The sequence below is a fragment of the Vigna unguiculata genome, chromosome 11 (assembly GCF_037176805.1).
Source record: "Vigna unguiculata cultivar grain cowpea cultivar isolate G323 ecotype 2 chromosome 11, ASM3717680v1, whole genome shotgun sequence".
NCBI classification, from domain to species: domain Eukaryota; kingdom Viridiplantae; phylum Streptophyta; class Magnoliopsida; order Fabales; family Fabaceae; genus Vigna; species Vigna unguiculata.
The window spans coordinates 40,043,722-40,062,911 of record NC_140802.1 but is presented as its reverse complement, the minus strand read 5'-3'; the positions used below and the strand labels follow the sequence as shown (position 1 = coordinate 40,062,911).

Below are 19,190 nucleotides of genomic sequence, written 5' to 3'. Positions count from 1 at the left end.
CAAGAATTTGAAACGTTAATGCAAGAGTCCACAAAAAAATAATTAATATACACAAGTGCAATTTTTGTGTTAATTTTTATGCGGGCCTTCGGGCTTATGCGGGTTGGGCCACTACGAGCTCACTACCCTAGCCCGCCCTGCATTTTTTTCGCGGGCCGGCCCGACGGGCAAGGCCCTAATTGCCACCCCTAGTATACAGTTCTAATGATTTTACCACTTTACTTAACTCTTGCACCACACTCCTCAACAAAATGATGTTGCTGAAAGAAAACATCATCATGTTATTGAGACTGCAAGATCATTCTTGTTATTTGCCGATTTTCCAAGTGTCTTCTACGGGAAGCTATTATTACAACAATTCATGTCATGAATCAAATCCCAACTTCACATAATTCTTGGTTGTCTCCTTTTAAAAAATTGTATGGTTATGCACTTAATTATTATGATTTATGTATGGCTTCTAGGATTAGCTTTATATATATATATATATATATATATATATATATATATATATATATATATATATATATATATATATATAAAATATCTCATATAGATAGTACACAATCTTATTTTTTATATTTTTTTTCTTTCTTTATTTTCTATTATTGTCACCGATCACCCATCGATCATACTTAAGCTGTGTTCGTATGGGGGAGTTGATATGGGAGAGAGTGGGAAGATGAATTTGTGTAGATTTGGATAGATGAATTTTTGTGTTTTTCTGATTGAAATTAGAGAATATAATAAATGGATTTGAAGATAAATTTTAAGAAAGTTAGTGAAAGATTTGATTGATGTAATAGATAAAATAAATATATAAAATTTTATAATTACTAAAATACCCTTAATATAAAAATATATTAAATAATTTTTAAATTAGTTAAAAATATTACATTCTAAAAACCATATTTAAATAACTAATAAAAATTAATACAAAAATAAATTATTATATTATTATAATTACTTTTAAATAATTATTATTATTTAAAATTAGTAGTTAATAACTAATATTATTATTATATATATTATTTATTATATATATATATATAATATTAATAATTTATTAGACATATATTATTAATTATTATATATAAATTATTATTTATTACTACAAATATATATTATTAATTTAATAATTATTATACATAAATATATTATTTATTATTATTTTATTATATATATAACCGGTTACATAATATATATTATAATATATATTATATATTATGTAACCGGTTACTTATATATAATAAAATAATAATAATAATTGTATATAATTATTAATAATATATATTTTAATTATAATTTAAGATAATATAATTTATAATTGTTAATATTTGAAATATTATAAGTCCTTGTTTCTGCCCAAAAGGGGTTGGGCCTGGCCTTTCGTAGGTCCAGGGTCAGTCCCTTTGTAGGACCCCAATACCCTTCCAGTTGACTATTGTTCACTTGTCACCTTTTTAGAATCAACTCCTATCCTTCCCTCTCAAATCTCCAGCAAAGTGCTCTGTTAGGGCACAACTTTCGTTCATCTCCGAGCTAGTCAAATCCTTCTCACCTTCAAGTAAGTTAAACCTTAAGGTTTTGGGCCTGTCTTCCTCTTCTTTACACCGTTTAAGTGTGTTAGACCGGTTAGGGTTTTGTCTCATACCCTGGTTTGTCTTCATTCCATGTTTCAGCTTACTGCTCTAGCCCTTGGAGCTGACGTACTTCCTAGTTGCAGGTCTGTTGCGTTTTAGCATCTAAGCAAGGTAAGGGAAGCTAGTTTATTTTTCGTTTTTGGAGTGTGTTGCCTGTTTCGCCACTGTTTTATGTTTAAAAGGATTTGAAAACGTTTGGGCTTGTGTGAGATCAAGAATAAAATGTTTGGTCTGTTTGTTCTGGGTTGCATGCGCGGAACAGTGGGGGAGAACTGGTATTCTCGCTCAGGCGAGCTCGCCTCGCCTAGGCGAGAATAGCAGAAGCTCGCCCAAGATTCTGCCTCGAGCGCTCGCACAGGCGGCCAATCACGTTTTGAGCGACGCCTGGTCTCGTTCAGGCGAGAAGGGCTCGCCTGAGCGAGAGCTCGTGAAATCTCCCAGGGGTCACTGTTACATGTCTCGCCTAGGCGAGAGCCTGCGATTTTGAGCGAGGCAAGCACCTCGCCTGAGCGAGGTCCCTAGCTTGGGCAAGGTCAGTGCAGTGGTGAGTGCGGGCACTGTTTTCTAGACTGTTTTGATGATTTGATGCATGTATTGTCTGAATTATTCTTCCTAAATATGATGCTCGTGAATATGCTTGGGTGTTTGGACTTATGAATGAAATTGGCATGCTTGGTATGAGGTTGATCATGGATTTGTGGCTTTGTGATGTCTTAACATGAGAATTGGATGAAGGTAATAAGGGAAGTGGAATTGTATGAGAAAAACGATTCTGATTGTGTGATAGGCGTAATTCCATGAGTTTCGTGGGGAGATCTCATGGTGGTGAGTAGTATATATATTAGGATAAGGATTCAAGTAAGGATCGCATCCCGAAACTCTAAAGGGTCAGTGAGTCTCAAGTAGAGCAAACTGACCCAAGTGGTGAGAGTAGCGGGAGGCCCTAGTCTTTGGCAGGATAATGGCCTTAGACGCTTAAAGGCTAACCTTGTGTGTGGTAGGATGAAACCCATTGGCAATAGCTCTGCAGAGCAGTAGAGGCCACCACAAGTGCAAGCGTCCAGTGAATCCGATCCTAGTATATGTATCCGGATAATCGAGTCATAGAGTCTTGCTTATTTGTTATAATGTGACTCTTGTACCTACTGTGTTGTATGTTCGGACTGTTTCTAAATATTTAGCTGCAATAATATGCATAATTTAATTCACTCTAGCTTACCCTGCTATTTCTTTTGTGTGTGTGTCCTTGTTCTGATTTCCCTTTTGCGATGATCACCATTGCTGGGAGCAGATGGAAATACTTCTGGAGGTAGGACTGATGGTGGTAGCGGTGCAACTTAGTGGGCTCATTGATGTGGCCCTCGAAGGACTATTCTATGGTCCTAGTGCCTCTGTAATCCCTTGCTTTAGGAGCTTTTATTTTGCATATCTGTGAACTTTGTTGTTTCTCTTTTTGGCTATGACATGGTTATATGCCTAGCACCCCTTTCAAGTACATTTGTGGATGACTGTAACAGTTGGGATTCTTATGTATGTTGTTCTAAATCTGACTGCTCTTTATTATGACTGTGTGATGTTTTATTTAGTAGGTTTTATCTATTCAAATGGGATGTCACAAATATTGTAAAAGAAAAAGATATAAAAGATGGTTAAAATGGTAAAGTTAGCTATTATTTTTGCAAATCTTTATATGTTAGTGTGGATAGAGATTTTATTCAATTCTTTAAATCTTTCGTCGCATATATTTTTAAATCAGTAAAATGAAACATAAAAAATAACGAGAATTTATTTGTACAAATCACAAAATTTATAAAATCAGTGTAAACGAACACTAACTTAATGCCAATGTTGTCATTATCGCTACATCTGGTTTGCAATTTTAGTTTTTGGTTCCCATTATTAGTGTAAAATTTCTATCTATCACCATTAAATACTACTATACCTTTTTTACGCTCTTACATTATCTTTGTCGTTACTACCACTTGCGACCACCATTACCTTTACTCCAAGATTCAAGTAGGTCTATTTATAGGTCTTAATTTTTAATTATTATATATGGTTAAATGAATCAAATATCAACATTTTTCGTTTTTAATGCAATAAAAATTTATATAATTTTTGTACAAAAACTTAAATTATATTATTTTTCTTTAAACCCCGTTAATGATTATGGTACTGAAATACATGTTTATGTACAAAAATTTTAAAATTTTATTACTTTTATATTGATCAAACTAACTTATAAACTAGACATATATAAGCCAGTAGCCAGTTTATAAGCTTTACAAAATTTAGTTTTTATGTAAACTAAAATATTATTCTTGATAATTGTTTGTTTAAAAAGCAAAATAAAAAGATAGATTCCATTTATGTATTTGTTTTTTGAAATGATAACAATTGTATTAACAAATGAAAAATGTTACAAAATACACTTTAATATTTTATTTAAAAAAGAAAAAAATTACATTTATAATAAAAACAACGAAAAATATTTTTTTATTTAATTGTCTATTTTATCACTTAATTATCACTACTAGAATATGATTTTTTTTTTTACATAAGTTATTTTAGAGATTTTTATATTGGTTGATAAGGTGATATAGAAAGAGGATCTTTACCCCACTTATAAGGTATAACTAACGTAAAAGGTGTTTCTAAATTAATTATGACTGTAATCCATGTATACAACTAAATAAATTACTTAAAGTTATTATTTATACAGAGAATAATGTTTTTAATATGGTGTTATTGTTTCAAACTTCTCTTATTTGAGCCTAATTACATATTGAAAAATCTATAGTTCATATGATTTGTTATGTGTTACAAATTCAATCGTAAGTCTAAGTCTCACATTGAATATTAATGAGAAAATTGAGCATCATATGAGGATGAAAACCCATAAATTCATCATCTTAATGTTTTGATTTGAGAGTGATGTCATTCCCTAATGTGTTGGTTGAGTTCATGTCTCTTTGATGTTGTATTTTTTTAATGATCATCTCTCATATAAACGACAAAATTATCATAAGAGTTAAACTATCTACATTTCAAAACTTTAGAAATATATGACACTGAAATTTGAACAAAAGATAGAAAAAACACACATGTAGTGATACTCAAGATAGTTTCAAATCAGAATATAGATATAAGATTTAAGTAAGTTTGAAATAAAGAGATGTATGTAAGAGGTTAGTCTAATAGTTCATGAATAAACCTATATAAAAAACATGCTTTAAGATAATGTATTTGTGGATTTTTCTTCTTTTATGTTGCTTATTTTACTTATTCATATTCAATATAAGACTTCCAACCCACATTTGAGTTACTAACAATTAGAAATGAACTAGAATTAAAGTAAAAATCTTAAAAATGATAATTAAAGAGTAATAAATTAATTTATGTGATAAATTGTATCCCTTATTAATAACCAATTTTAGTAGAAAATATAATCGGTCACTATAATAACCAATTTAAATATTTACAAGTTAATTTATAAATTGGTTTCTAAATTTGTTTCATTAGTGACAAATTTACATGCAAATTTAGAGACAATTTTTTTTTTAACTAAACTTGATAGCTAATCTTAGTAATCAATTTGGAATCAATTCACTATACTATCTAATTTATGCACCGATCTAAAAATGATTTTAGTTATTAATAATTTTTAATTTATAAATTAATTATGTAATTATATTTTGTCACTAATTAAACCACACGATAAATAAATTGACAAATTTAAATTTTCAATAAAAGGAGACAAAGAGGCATATTGATTAAAATTGAAAAATAAAGATTTTGTAGATACACCAATAGTTAATGAAAAAAATAACAATTATGATTTTAGTGGCTCATTATTTTTTACATTATTGTTTATATAGAAATATAAACATTATCAGTACATGGTGTTTTTTTAAGTTGGATGTTGAAAATTAATCTAAATTTAATCAAATCCAAATCACTTGTACCCGTATAAAAAGAATATACGTTTTAAAAATGAGAAAACTAAGAAAAAGTTTGGGAAGGGAAACGTATTGTATCTAGTAGTAAAATTAGTGATATTTTTTTAATAACGTTTTAGATTCCTCTAAAAAAAATGTCTCATTGGAACAACATTAATATTTTTATGGAATAAACTAAAATTTATGGAATATATTAGTGTGAAAAAGATCTCCAGGGTCAATTGTGCCACGGTTTATGACGTGGATCTATATAGCTCAGTAAGAGCTCATATTCCATTTTAATTTAGAAAAAACAAGGTTAAATTATCCTTTTATTTTGTTTCTCACGTTTTTCGTTGTCTCAATTTGGTCCTATTTTTTTAAAAATGATTCAATTTGGTCATCACCGTTAATTTTGACCAGACGGTATTAAAGTCAATGCCACGTGTCAATTTCTGGTTTTTTTTTTTATTTTTTTTAATATTTTTCGATTTTTTTTTTGATTTTTTTTATTTTTGACACGTGTCATTTCACCGTTGTGCCACGTGTCAAAGTGACTCAATTTGGTCCCTATCTTTGTTTTTAGTTTCAATTTAGTCCCAATTTTTGTAAGAATGAAACAATATTGTCCCTCCTTAGATTGAAACTCAATTTAATCTTTGTATACAACTTACGATGATTTCTTAATAAAATTGACATGTTTATTAAATATTTATAGAAATATTTTTAAATAAATTTTTGTTAGTTTTATTATTAAACAAAGTTAAACCCCAAACTTAATTTCAAAAATTAACAATTTTGTCATCATATATAAAGGTATCAAGTGTATCATATTATACAAACTTGATAAAGATTAAAAATCAAATAACTTGTCACACATAAATTTAGGAACTAAATTTCAAGTTCAAAACAAGATCAAAGTCTAATGTTTTATGTAGAATTTAAAGTTAATTTAAAATATTTATAGAAATATTTAATAAAAACTTTAATTTTAGTAAGAATATCACCATAAAATTTATAAAAAAGTAAATTCAGTGTCAATTTGAGGAAGGACAATATTGCTTCATTTTTACAAAAATTGAGACTAAATTGAAACTAAAAACAAATATAAGGACCAAACTGAGTCACTTTGACACGTGGCACGACAGTGAAGTGACACGTGTCAAAAAGAAAAAATTAAAAAAATATAAAAATATATAAAAATATAAAAATATAAAAATATAAAAAAAAAACAACAGAAATTGACATGTGGTGTTGACTTAACACCGTCTAGTCAAAGTTAACCGTGAGAACTAAATTGAGTCATTTTTAAGAAAATGAAGACTAAATTGAGACAACGAAAAACGTGAAGACTAAAATAAAATTTCATGACAAATAGAAGGACAAAAAAATAATTTAACAAAAAAAAATTAAGAAAATTGAAATTCAATCATTTTACAAAATAAAAGTATATACTAGTCCTAATTACTATAAATCCAAACTGCAATAATGATGTAGAATAAGTTTATTAAATAAAATAAATGCATATTAAAAGTTAAATAATTATGATACGACAAACATAAACGACCATTAATTGCTATAATCGTTTATTTGTTTTTAAATATATAAATACTTTAAATAAAGTAATCATGACAATTTTGTGATTCTCTTGTAATGTCACACCAATTCAACACTCTACCAAAATTCACTTTAATATTAATATTAAAATAAGTATTAAACTTGATTTTACAAGTTTTGTAACTTATCTCATATCATTAAATAAAACATTATTTCTGTAATTTTTTTTCAAATAAAAAATACATATTTTTAAGCAATGTTAATAATGTTGTTCCCCGTACAAATTTTACTAAACAACTTATTAAATAAATGTATTAAAAATAATCTTTGGTATTGGCAAAGACAAATAATCAATTCATTCATATTTTTGAGTAACAAAAAGAAAAAGAAAAATGCATAATTTCCTTCTTTTACATTAATACAATACCAATCACCATTTTTATCCAAAATTCAAGAATTAAAGGCATTAGTTTTATAAAATATATTTGATTAAATTCAATAAAATCACTGTAAACAGATAACAGATAAGTGGTTGTTATTTATTTATCCAAAAAAATTTGATTATTCTCTTGATGGTTTTAATTGAGAAGATCGTTTCGTTTTGTACTATAATTTTGAAAATGAAAAACTTGTAATACAGATCTGATATGTTCAGAAAGAAAAAAAAGTGTTACATTTGGAACTTGAGTAATCAAAGCCAGATAAAACAGTGATTAAACACTAATAATAACTTTATCTAAGGTAACATAATTTTCTACTAAATAAAAAGACAACATTAGTAACAGTGAAGAGAGAGTGAGATCAGAATTGAGATCAGAGAGACAGAATAATAAATAAAAATAATAAAAATAATAATAATAATAATAATAATAATATAAGAAAAAAAACGTGTAGGAGGAAAATCTATCACCAAAACATGACTATAAAGGACCCCTTTATCTCTGCATCTATTGCCCCTCACAGACTCTCTCTCTCTCTATTTTATTTTCTTTTTCTCTGTTTCTCTCTCACTCACTTTCTCTGTCTAGAATGCCTCTATTCTCCTGTGTCGGTGACACTGTGATAGAAAGGATATAGAGAAGAGAAGCATTGATAGGCACAAATTGTGAGAGACAGAAGAGAAAGCAGAGAGAAAGTTTTTTCCATGTTTGGGGGAGAGAGATCTGCAATATAAGTGTCATTCCCAACAAGGGCATTGCAGAATTTTTATTGCCATTTCAACGCCATACAAAAAGCACACACACAAAACCAAAACTTTCACTCTTTCAACTTTTCTTCTCACTTTCTCTCCTCTCACAATGGTTGATTCGGAGCCCAAGTTCTTCATCCCGGAGTCAATCCAGGGCGTGAATTTCGACGTGACGGCGCAGATGAGGATGGTCTGGGAGGTCATAAAGGCGCCGCTGATCGTGCCGCTGCTGAACATGGCGGTGTACATTTGCCTCGCCATGGCCCTCATGCTCTTCATGGAGAGGGTCTACATGGGCATTGTCATCATCCTCGTCAAACTCTTCTGGAAGAAACCCCACCAACGCTACAAGTTCGAACCCCTCCAAGAAGACGAGGAACTCGGCAACACCAACTTCCCCGTCGTCCTTGTTCAGATTCCCATGTTCAATGAAAAAGAGGTCTGCAAAAGATTCTCTTCTCTTCTCCCATCTCTCTTTTTTCTCTCTCTCGAAATCACTCAAAAGCAAAATCTCACTCTCCATACATGATTCTAGATCCCACATTGGAGAATGATAGAATTAAAACAGTGTATATAAATGATTGAGTATTAGCTCAGCGTCGAAACTAGTGTTTGTACTAACGCTTATGTTATTATTGGGTTTGGTTAATTATTGGTTCAGGTGTACAAGGTGTCAATTGGAGCAGCTTGTAATCTCTCATGGCCCGCGGATCGTCTCGTCATTCAAGTGCTCGACGATTCAACTGACCCTGCCATCAAGGTTTTTATTATTATTTTTTTTTCCACTTTTTTTAGTTTAATTTTCATTTTATGCAAAATTATTACTATTATTATTATATTAGTATTGGGATTATGTTTGATTGGAGTATAATGTTGGTAATGCATTTATGATTTGTGGGGTTTGGTGTATGAATTGATTGAATCTGTGTGGAAGATTTGATTTGGAACTGTGATTGCAGCAAATGGTGGAGATGGAATGCCAGAGATGGGCAAGCAAAGGGATAAACATAACGTACCAAATCAGAGAGACTCGTGGTGGATACAAAGCTGGTGCTCTAAAAGAAGGCCTAAAACGTAGCTATGTGAAACATTGCGAGTACGTGGCAATTTTCGATGCTGATTTTCGTCCAGAACCAGATTTTCTCAGACGTTCCATTCCCTTCTTGGTGGGCAACCCCGACATTGCTCTTGTTCAAGCTCGTTGGAGATTTGGTAAATAATAAAAGAAAAAAAAAACATTTTACCAATTCTTATTATTACTACTTTGTTTTTCTTTCTTAACACAACAACTCCTTAGTGTCGGTGGCATTTAATTTTAATTACAAAACATTATTAACATTTATTACATTTATTATGTAGACTTTCACTTTCCCCTTTGTCCCGGTTTGACCCGGCTAGCCCACAAAACAAACCCTTCAATCACGGGTGGGGACCACCAGCGAGCCATTGTGAAGGTTGTCTCCTTCACGATCATGTCCCCATTCGCAACAGTAACATAACAAGTGAAACAGAGTGTCAAGAACAAACAAATAAAAAGCTTCACTCTTTTTTCATCCACTCTTGCTGCCAGCTCACAAAAATCTAACCTTTCATTGCTAATGCACACACAAATATGATATAATAATAATAGTAGTGAGATTGCGATGAGATTAGATTTTTATAAGGGTAGTTAAAAGATGAAATTTTTACTGTGTTGTGCTGCTTCTGATGTTTTGGGAGAGACTAATTACAATTAGTGTTTTAATGGGGGTAGTTTAGTCAATTTAAGTGGATCAACTCTTGGTGTTGTGCTAGTAGTAGTATCTTTCCACATCTTACAAAAGGTTATGATGGGGTGAAAACTTGGAACATCTCGCTATGAATAAGTTACAAAAATGGTATTAAATCTATCTTTCTTTTTGTGGGGTTCATAGAGCGACCCACGCAGTCTGACACTTTTTTTTTTTTCATCACTCTAGGGGTAACCATTTGGGGAAGAACATAGAACATGGTGAGAGGGGTAAAATTGTCATTTTCAGCTTCCATCCAAACTTCAAAGTTCCCAATCCAGCGAACCCACTTCCCACGTGCCTTTGCAGAATTTTTTGGTTTAGATAAAAAACAAAAAATAAAAATTAACAGTGAGTAGAGTACCATGTGCCTCATAGTGGACCTTACTCCCCCTTGCCGACACTTCTCAAATTCCCCTTCTCTCTTATTACATCACCCAAACTCATAACATTAATCAAATTAATCAAATTAAATAATAATCTTAGTTAAGTACAATTTATATATATTATTTGAGTTATATAATAGTGCAATATTGTTCTTATAGTATTCATCAAGAATTAGTGTTGGTTTATTAAAATTCTACAACTCCACTCACTCACATTCTCAAATTAAATTAATTTGAGCAACATTTATTTGCAGAAAGAAAAAAAAATGAATGTTGTGATGACATGTGCAAGTGTGGGGCCATTGCTGACTTTTGCTTTATTGTCGGTGTGGTCCATCACAGATGGCGTTGTTGTTGCATCTTTCCTTGATTTTGTGACATGTGAAAAAGTTAATTCAGTAACAAAGTAAAATCATATGATCACAAGTCAAAAACTTTCTTTTACCCTTTTATGTAGTTCATTCAAATTGTTAAATTGTTAATAGTTATCTAATCATTTTCGCCTTTTAACTATAAAGTTTGAATCTTGAGCGTGTTTTACTAACTGAGTAATTTTTATTTTTATTTTTTTTACAGTGAATGCTGATGAGTGTTTATTGACAAGAATGCAAGAGATGTCTCTGGATTACCATTTCACTGTGGAACAAGAAGTTGGGTCAGCCACTCATGCTTTCTTCGGTTTCAACGGTAATTCGTTTAACTTCTTTCTTTCTACTATTCCAAACATGTTGTTGACCTTACCTACCTCATGTGTTACATTACACAGTAGTACATGGTCATAGCATAGGTGATTCATGATTCATAGGTTGCTGTAGCATGATGTTTTTTTACTGGGAAAGTTTCTGATTTTGGACCTTAATGCAGGAACTGCTGGAGTTTGGAGAATAGCTGCTATTAATGAAGCTGGAGGGTGGAAAGACAGAACAACAGTGGAAGATATGGATCTTGCTGTTCGTGCTAGTCTTAGGGGATGGAAATTTTTGTACCTCGGAGACCTTCAGGTGAATCATTGTTCCATCTACTTCCAAGATGAACAATTAATACTTTGGACAATGGAGTTATATGAATCATGTGATCATGAACTATGATTTGTATTTTTTATACTAAGTAATTGTACTCATTCTGTAATGGCAGGCAAAAAGTGAGCTTCCAAGTACTTTGAGAGCCTTTAGATTTCAGCAGCACAGATGGTCCTGTGGTCCTGCAAATTTGTTCCGCAAAATGGTTATGGAGATAGTAAGGAACAAGGTGAGTACTTTTATTTTATTCTGTGTGTTCTGTAAGGAACAATGTACAATGTAAGTGTTTCTTTCTCTCTGCATGTTCTGATGTTTAAACATTTCTGCAGAAAGTTAGATTCTGGAAGAAAGTGTACGTTATATACAGCTTCTTCTTTGTTCGCAAAATCATAGCTCACATGGTCACTTTCTTCTTCTACTGTCTTGTGATTCCCCTCACAATCTTGATCCCTGAGGTTCATGTTCCAATATGGGGAGCGGTTTATATTCCTTCTGTCATCACCATTCTGAATTCAGTTGGAACACCAAGGTACTTTTTGCCCTTGTTTTTGACCTGGTTTTGCCATAGATGTTGCAGCCTTCAAAATTTGTTTCTAAAAGTTGTGTGCAACTTTGGCAGGTCCATTCACCTTCTGTTCTATTGGATCCTCTTTGAGAATGTGATGTCTCTGCACCGTACAAAGGCAACATTTATAGGTCTCTTGGAGTATGGAAGAGCAAATGAATGGGTTGTGACTGAAAAACTTGGTGACTCTGTCAACAGCAATAACAAGAATAAACCAGGAGATGCTGCCAAGAAGAATGCTGCCACCAAGGCACCCAAAAAGACTACTCGATCCAAATTTGTTGAAAGGTCAGTTTCTGACTTTTATTTTTACTTATTTGCCAGTAGTGACGAACCTACGTGTACACGAAGGTGTGCAAGTGTATTTACCGGTTTTGTTAAAATTATTATTAAATATCTGAAAAAGATTATTTTTCCTTCTAATTCTTTACTTTTACTTTAAAAGGTTACCGGATTGAGACCTAAATAATTTGTAATTGTCTCGACTGATTTAGGATCTTAGATCTGCCACCGATGTATGTATGCATTTGGCATTAGTTATGGTTCCTTGTCCACATCTCCATTGTGAATTTGTGAGTGTCAATCATGCACATACACACTGGCATAATGGAGATGTGTTCTAGACTGTGTGTGGCCAATAATTCAATGATTGCAAGGAAATAATTCCATAGGTTCCTACTTATTAGTGAATGGTTTCTAGATATTCTTCATTGTAACAGTTAAGATTCTCTTTGGGTAGGTAAACATTTATATGAAAATTTTTTAAGTCCACTTTCAAATCAACAGCATCATGCCATGCCACCCTAATCAAAACGTTTCTGTCACATGCACATGAATATGACAGAAGAATTTACAAAATAACATGCCCTTGTCTGGATCTCAGAAAACCCACACATCAAAAAATAATTTTAGCATGAACTCAAAATTTGTAGTAATCAAGGAGAAGTTAAGTTATGTCCCACTTTTCTACTCCATTATTTTAATCATCTCACTTTATTAAAATCCAACACAGGCCAAGTCAGAAAATGTACTTACTGTCTAAGCCAAATCATCATACTTTACATTATTGAGAACTTGAGGAGAAGTACCAAATGTACTTAAAGCTCTTAAACGTACTTAAATGTCTTAATTATGATTAATTTTTTTTTCTTGATTGAACAACAGACTTAACTTGCTGGAGCTTGGATTTGCTGCATTTCTCTTCTTATGTGGGTGCTATGATTTTGTGCATGGGAAGCACAACTACTTCATCTACCTCTTCCTTCAGACCATAACATTCTCAATTGTAGGATTTGGCTATGTTGGCACCATTGTGTAAAAGCTCAATGAGCCAAAAATTCTGAAAAAGCTACTTAAGTTTCATCAATGTTGTGTCCATATTTTTCTAGTTTCTCCTCAAAAAAATACATCATTGGGGGCTGATTTCTTCAACCAACAAAAAGCTGTGCCAAAGCATCTACACTACAGAGCTAGTTTAGAGCAAATCATTTTCAACTTTGGAAAGAAATTCAAAGTCATTTCCAAGATTTCATTGCCATCCATCAAGAAGATACAAAAATCACAGAAAAAGTGATGTTAATACTAGAATTGCATCACTCTGGCTTCAGGGAAGCTATTATGAAGATGTACCAAAAAGTGCTTAAGTTAGAGCCTTAGACATCATCAATTAGACAGTGTGATTTTGTTTGCATAGATTGTTTTGTGAGATCTTATAGTTATATATTTCGTGAGTCCTTTTATTTGTTAGGTTTGCTTAGTCTGAGCCAAATAATGTGGTGGATAAAAAATGCACTTCTAATTCATGTTATTTGTCATTTTTTTTCCCCAAGGAATGAATTTTATTTACCATACATGCAATTATTTGCTACTTTCTTTCACATTTTGTTTGTGTGGACAACTATAGAGTACAAATAAACTCTTCCTTTAATATTTTACCAATGTTTTTCTCCTTCTCCTCTTTATTAATACTTTAAATTTCCTTTTAAAATAACACTTTTTATCATATTGTTCCATCAGAAGTGGCTTCAATCTCCTTAAATCTCTTTAACTTCTCAAAAGTTCTAGACTTGAAAGACTCTATACCCTTTTGAATCTGTGTCAAATTTAACACAAATTCTTATTCCTTTTTATTCAAAATTTTGAAATCAGAAGAGTGACCACTTAAATGAAAAGTGGGGTGCAAAATTTTGCAATTTTTTTGATAAATTTCAGTTTAATAAAAGCAATTCTCTTGAAAAAAAAAATATTCATTTACCTTTTAGAATCTCTTACCTGAAACTGTCAAAAATAAGTAACTTGGTTACAAAGAGTGTGAATATGCTGCCTATGCTCTCTATCTTTAAGCTCTAATGCATATTTTTATTCACTCACACCTTTATGTTCTTTTTTTTTTCCTTACATGTATGATTTATTGTTTAAAAGATGCAATATATTTGATTACTTAACCTTCCGACAAGAAAACAAATAATTGCAAAATTTTCAGATAGCCCTTTCAAAGTCATTTTCAACAGTTCAGAAAAAAGGAGTTCCTTTGTTGTTGTTTTTTCAGTCTTTCCTTTGCACTTATTTTAATACATGTCATGTTATGAGGAAAAAGCATGGGATGCCATATTTCAATTTTTGATAATATCTTTCAACTTTTATAGAAACAAACATTAGGATAAGAGATCGCATCAGTTATGCATGTGCTCTTTGTTGTTCTCTAAAACTACACCATCAGTTTGCAAATCTTACCTTAGATTTAATTGATTTTACGAGGTTAAATTTGACCTAAAACTCATTTTTAAATATGGGGTTACAGCTTATTTTAGTTAAAAAAATTGATTTATTCTTTCGTCGACTAAAAATAAAAGTTAATTTAAAAAGTAAATAAGTGTGCAAACTTCATATTAGAATATAATTTTATAAAATTAAATTAGAGTTAAGTTCACTTCTTAACGAACATAATTATTTTCACTCGCTATATTTTCAACCAATTGTCTTAATAAATTGATTCAAATATAACTTTTTCTCAATATTGTTTCATCATGTTAATAAGAAGATATGTTCTTTTTTACGGGTTTTTTTAGGTCATAATACAGACAAAATACCAATAAAATCTAAGTTTAATTTATATAATTTTAACCTAAAATGATAAAAAAAAAATAGAAATCTTTTTTTACGAAGTGTTTAACTTTTATTTATCTTTATTTTAAACAAACAATTAAATCCTTGTTACTTTTAACAAAAAAGTATCTAAAAAAAAGTAACCCTTTTGGAATTCTTTCATACTTAATAGTGTTCAATCTTAGTAACATGTGATGATAAGAATCATTAGTTGTCATTTTGGTTACTTAAGGCAAAAGGGTCATCATCATTAATGAATGTAACCTTTTTCACCAATTTTATAACCCTTTAAATTAATTACCGTCTAATAGTTTTGTTGGCATTGCACAAGTTATGAAGACACCACTCAATCTTAGTCCTCAATCCTCATATTATAAGGTGGGTGCTATTAATTAAACTAAGTTTCTTAAGGTTATTGGAAGGGGCCAACATAATTTTTACCCTTTAGTTTAAAAGGTGTGTCACAATGATTGTCCTTTTTTTGAATAAAGAAAGTGGATACTTTCAAGGTAAGATTTTTCTCAAAAAGCGTGTCATGTGATATAAAACAAAGGTCAAAGTAACAGCTGCATTTTACGTTAAAATCAAACCCTATTTCTTCTAAAGGGAATTGTGAAAATTTTGACCATAGTAGAAAAAAAATTTGAAACTTTTATGTGCAAGTTCAAACAAAGTAAAAGAACAACCAATTAGTCTTAAATTACACCAAAACATACAAAATGACCTAACTAATAATTGGGCAACAAATAAATAGACACATTTAGTTAACTTTGAGACAAAGTGTTAAAGACATATAAAATCCATTTTTTGGTGAATAAAGACAAGTAATAAAAACAATAATTGAATAAGAGAAATTGAATATAATACCTTTCATGTTTGATATATGCAGATACAACTCAATCCACATCTTAAGAAAATGTCTACAATATTGTAACACTGCACTATTTTATTTTATTTTAGTTTTGGATTTTAAACATTTATGTCTTTGGCAATTGATAATAACTTTTAGAATTTGGATTTTCTGGTAATGTTTGTTAAGTGGGTGTCTGTATTTTTTTAGACCACCTACTTAATATTTCTACATGTTTATAACATTAATTTAAGTTTGGTTTGATGAGGTTATGTTGTTTTAAAGTTTTTTTTTTCAATTGTATGATATTTTTTAGTCAATATTGCAAAAAAAAAAAAACTTTGGTTAGTAATGTGAACTCGTTATTGGATAGTTGGGTAAAGAAACTAAAGATGAATGCATAATTTTATTTTTCATTTTCAGTGTAAAATTTTCTTTCAACTTAAATTTATTTTTACGACAAATGAAAAAGTATTAGTGATGTAGTAAAGACCAGAAATTAAAAGAAAGCGATGCATGGCCCAGTTACGATAACTGACCTATGCATTGATTTAATCATTTTACTATTTGCACCTTCATAATTTATGTCAAATTTGATCCTTTCCTTCTAATTTTGAAAAACTAAACAAAAAATTAAAAAGATGCTGGCTGTGGGGTTTGAACCCACGCGCACTTGAGTGCAGAAGATCTTAAGTCTTCCCTCTTAACCACTCGGGCAAACCAGCTTTACATGATATATTAATTTTATCATTTTACATGTTTAATCTTTATATTTTACAAAATGCCAATTTAAACCCTTTTCTTTTAATTTTGAATAGAGGTATCAAAATGAGTCTCACGGGTTGAGCTAAACAAGGACCACTTACTTTTTTGTGAACCAAAATATTTGTAATCCAATTCGACCCTAATAAAAATTGCTGGCTGTGGGGTTCGAACCCACGCGCACTTATGTGCAAAAGATCTTAAGTCTTCCCCCTTAACCACTCGGGCAAACCAGCTCTTTTCTTTTTTGGATTGTCTTACATATAAATGTTTTTTTTTTTGCAATTTATTTTATATATTTATTACATTATAATAAGAGTGAATTGACTCAATTTATTTTTTATAACAATGCAATCAAAGTGTTCACCTACCTTCAGCCGGCTCAAACCCGTGGGTTAAGTAAACCCCAAATTTCGAGATGTCACGAAAAATTAGAAAATGAATGGATTTGACAAAAATTGATTATCATTGAAAATGTACTAATAAAAAAACTTATATTTTAATTTAAATTGTGTAATTCAAAACTTCAAGTTGTCTAAAAATTTCAAATAACCATTGCGAACAAAAGAATATTACATAGTCTTTAGTATTTGATTTAAAACAACTTAATAAATTATACGAAACTCCTGATTTCAACTCCAGCCTCTCGCCATTCTACTCCATGCCAAAAGCATCTGCAATATTTTCTACCTCGTATAACACACACCTTATATGATCATCGCACACACAATAACACACAAACAAATAGGGGTAAGCTAACCATAAACAATAATATATAAAAGAAATTCAGTCAAACAAAACATGACAAATAATACTCAACATCACGTTCAACTAAAATACTCAACATAGTAATCACAACAAAGCTTTGGTTTGAACACACAACCCTAAAATCCGAGCAACCATATCGAACCAACCACACCATCACATTCATCTAGAATCCTTAAACATAGTAATCATAATCAAGCTTTGGTTTTTTGTGACCTTTTACCCCACAACAACATCTAGTTTCCTAGAAATAAATGGTTCGATGTGTTCTGCTATCGCAGTCAAACTGTCTCCCTTATTCCTCAAGTAATTATGAGTAAAAACTGTTAAAAACATATATGTCTAATATAACCTAACCAAGAGAGGGGGTGAACTGGGTATTGAATCTTTTACTTATTTTAAAGGAATCTTGAAGGTTTCTTTAATCTTTATACCCCAATTAACTAATTTTGCAGTTTTGTGTTAATGGACGATTAAAGTAATTTCAAAAGGTATGAAAGATGAGAGAATTAGGAACACAACAATTTATACTGGTTCGATTCAAAATGAATCTACGTCACGTCTTCTCCTAAGCAACCCACTTAGAAGGATTCCACTAAATCAATAAAGATACAAGAATTACAAGAACATCTATATAATTCAAGACCCTAAAGACTAAGGAGCTTGATCTACAAATCAAGAACTCCCTCTAGGAGCAATGCATCCACACAATTGCACCTAAACCTTCACTTTACACAGTGAATCAACTGTAATAAAAAATACAATAGAAAAGAAACAAGGAACGAATACACCTAGTAGTTGTGCAGATTTGTCACTTGATTCCTAGATCCAAGCTTGACCCATCAAGGTTAAATCCACCATCAATCTTCTTGAAGGTTCACTTGAATGATCTCTCAAGAACGCACAAGAACTCTGTAGATCTCAGAAAAGCAGTCTTGAAAGATGTTTCTCAGTTATTCAGTTAGTTTTCTCTCTACCTTTAAATCTGATTTCAAAAACTATTTTTATACAAGAGTTTTGCTACAGTGACTAATAGATTAAGCATTTACCTAATAGATTATCGTGAGTGTATTTTCACTGCATCAGTGCAGTGCCCTCATCTAATCCATTAGTTAAGTAGCTAATCTATTTACGGGTTCACATTCAAGAGTTTGATGGTTGATACAAGTCAATGTAAGCTTGTTTTACATGTAATTTTTGATCTACAACATCTAATGCACAAGTTAGGAAAACAGGACTAATCCTAAACTAGTAATGCACATGATGTGTAGCCTTGAACATCATCAAACATCTTCACTTGAGTTGAAACAGCTCCCCCTTTCAACACTCCCCACTACTTCACACAGGTGACAACACTTAGACCAATCCTTTACCACTACTTCACACAGGCTAAGAGAACCACTTTCCACTGCTTCACACAGGTGAAAGATTCATAACTGGGTCTCGGGTCTCCAGATATGGAAAACCTCAAACAACGAACTCAACGAGACACGGCATACACCAAAATCTACATAACTTTAAACTATTCATGGAGTACGATACACCAAGCCACTAAAAAGTGTTGGCTGTGGGGTTCGAACCCACGTGCACTTATGTGCAGAAGATCTTAAGTCTTCCCCCTTAACCACTCGAGCAAACCAGC

General features: G+C 31.3%; 1 protein-coding gene and 3 non-coding genes across 4 annotated transcripts; 1 reads left to right on the top strand and 3 right to left on the bottom strand.

Annotated features, from left to right (window-relative positions):
- Positions 1-8,106: 8,106 nt before the first annotated feature.
- Positions 8,107-13,916, top strand: CSLA02 (cellulose synthase-like A02). Its single transcript, XM_028054242.2, has 9 exons — positions 8,107-8,766; positions 8,989-9,087; positions 9,287-9,539; positions 11,059-11,169; positions 11,347-11,483; positions 11,617-11,730; positions 11,831-12,030; positions 12,121-12,354; positions 13,231-13,916. The coding sequence occupies exons 1-9, from the start codon at positions 8,437-8,439 to the stop codon at positions 13,382-13,384; spliced, it is 1,632 nt and encodes a 543-aa protein (XP_027910043.1). The 5' UTR covers positions 8,107-8,436; the 3' UTR covers positions 13,385-13,916.
- A 2,747-nt stretch (positions 13,917-16,663) lies between these two features.
- Positions 16,664-16,746, bottom strand: TRNAL-UAA (transfer RNA leucine (anticodon UAA)). The gene has a single exon. It is a non-coding gene; the product is annotated as a tRNA-Leu (tRNA).
- A 190-nt stretch (positions 16,747-16,936) lies between these two features.
- TRNAL-UAA (transfer RNA leucine (anticodon UAA)) lies at positions 16,937-17,019 on the bottom strand. The gene has a single exon. It is a non-coding gene; the product is annotated as a tRNA-Leu (tRNA).
- Positions 17,020-19,107: 2,088 nt separating this feature from the next.
- Positions 19,108-19,190, bottom strand: TRNAL-UAA (transfer RNA leucine (anticodon UAA)). Its single transcript has one exon. It is a non-coding gene; the product is annotated as a tRNA-Leu (tRNA).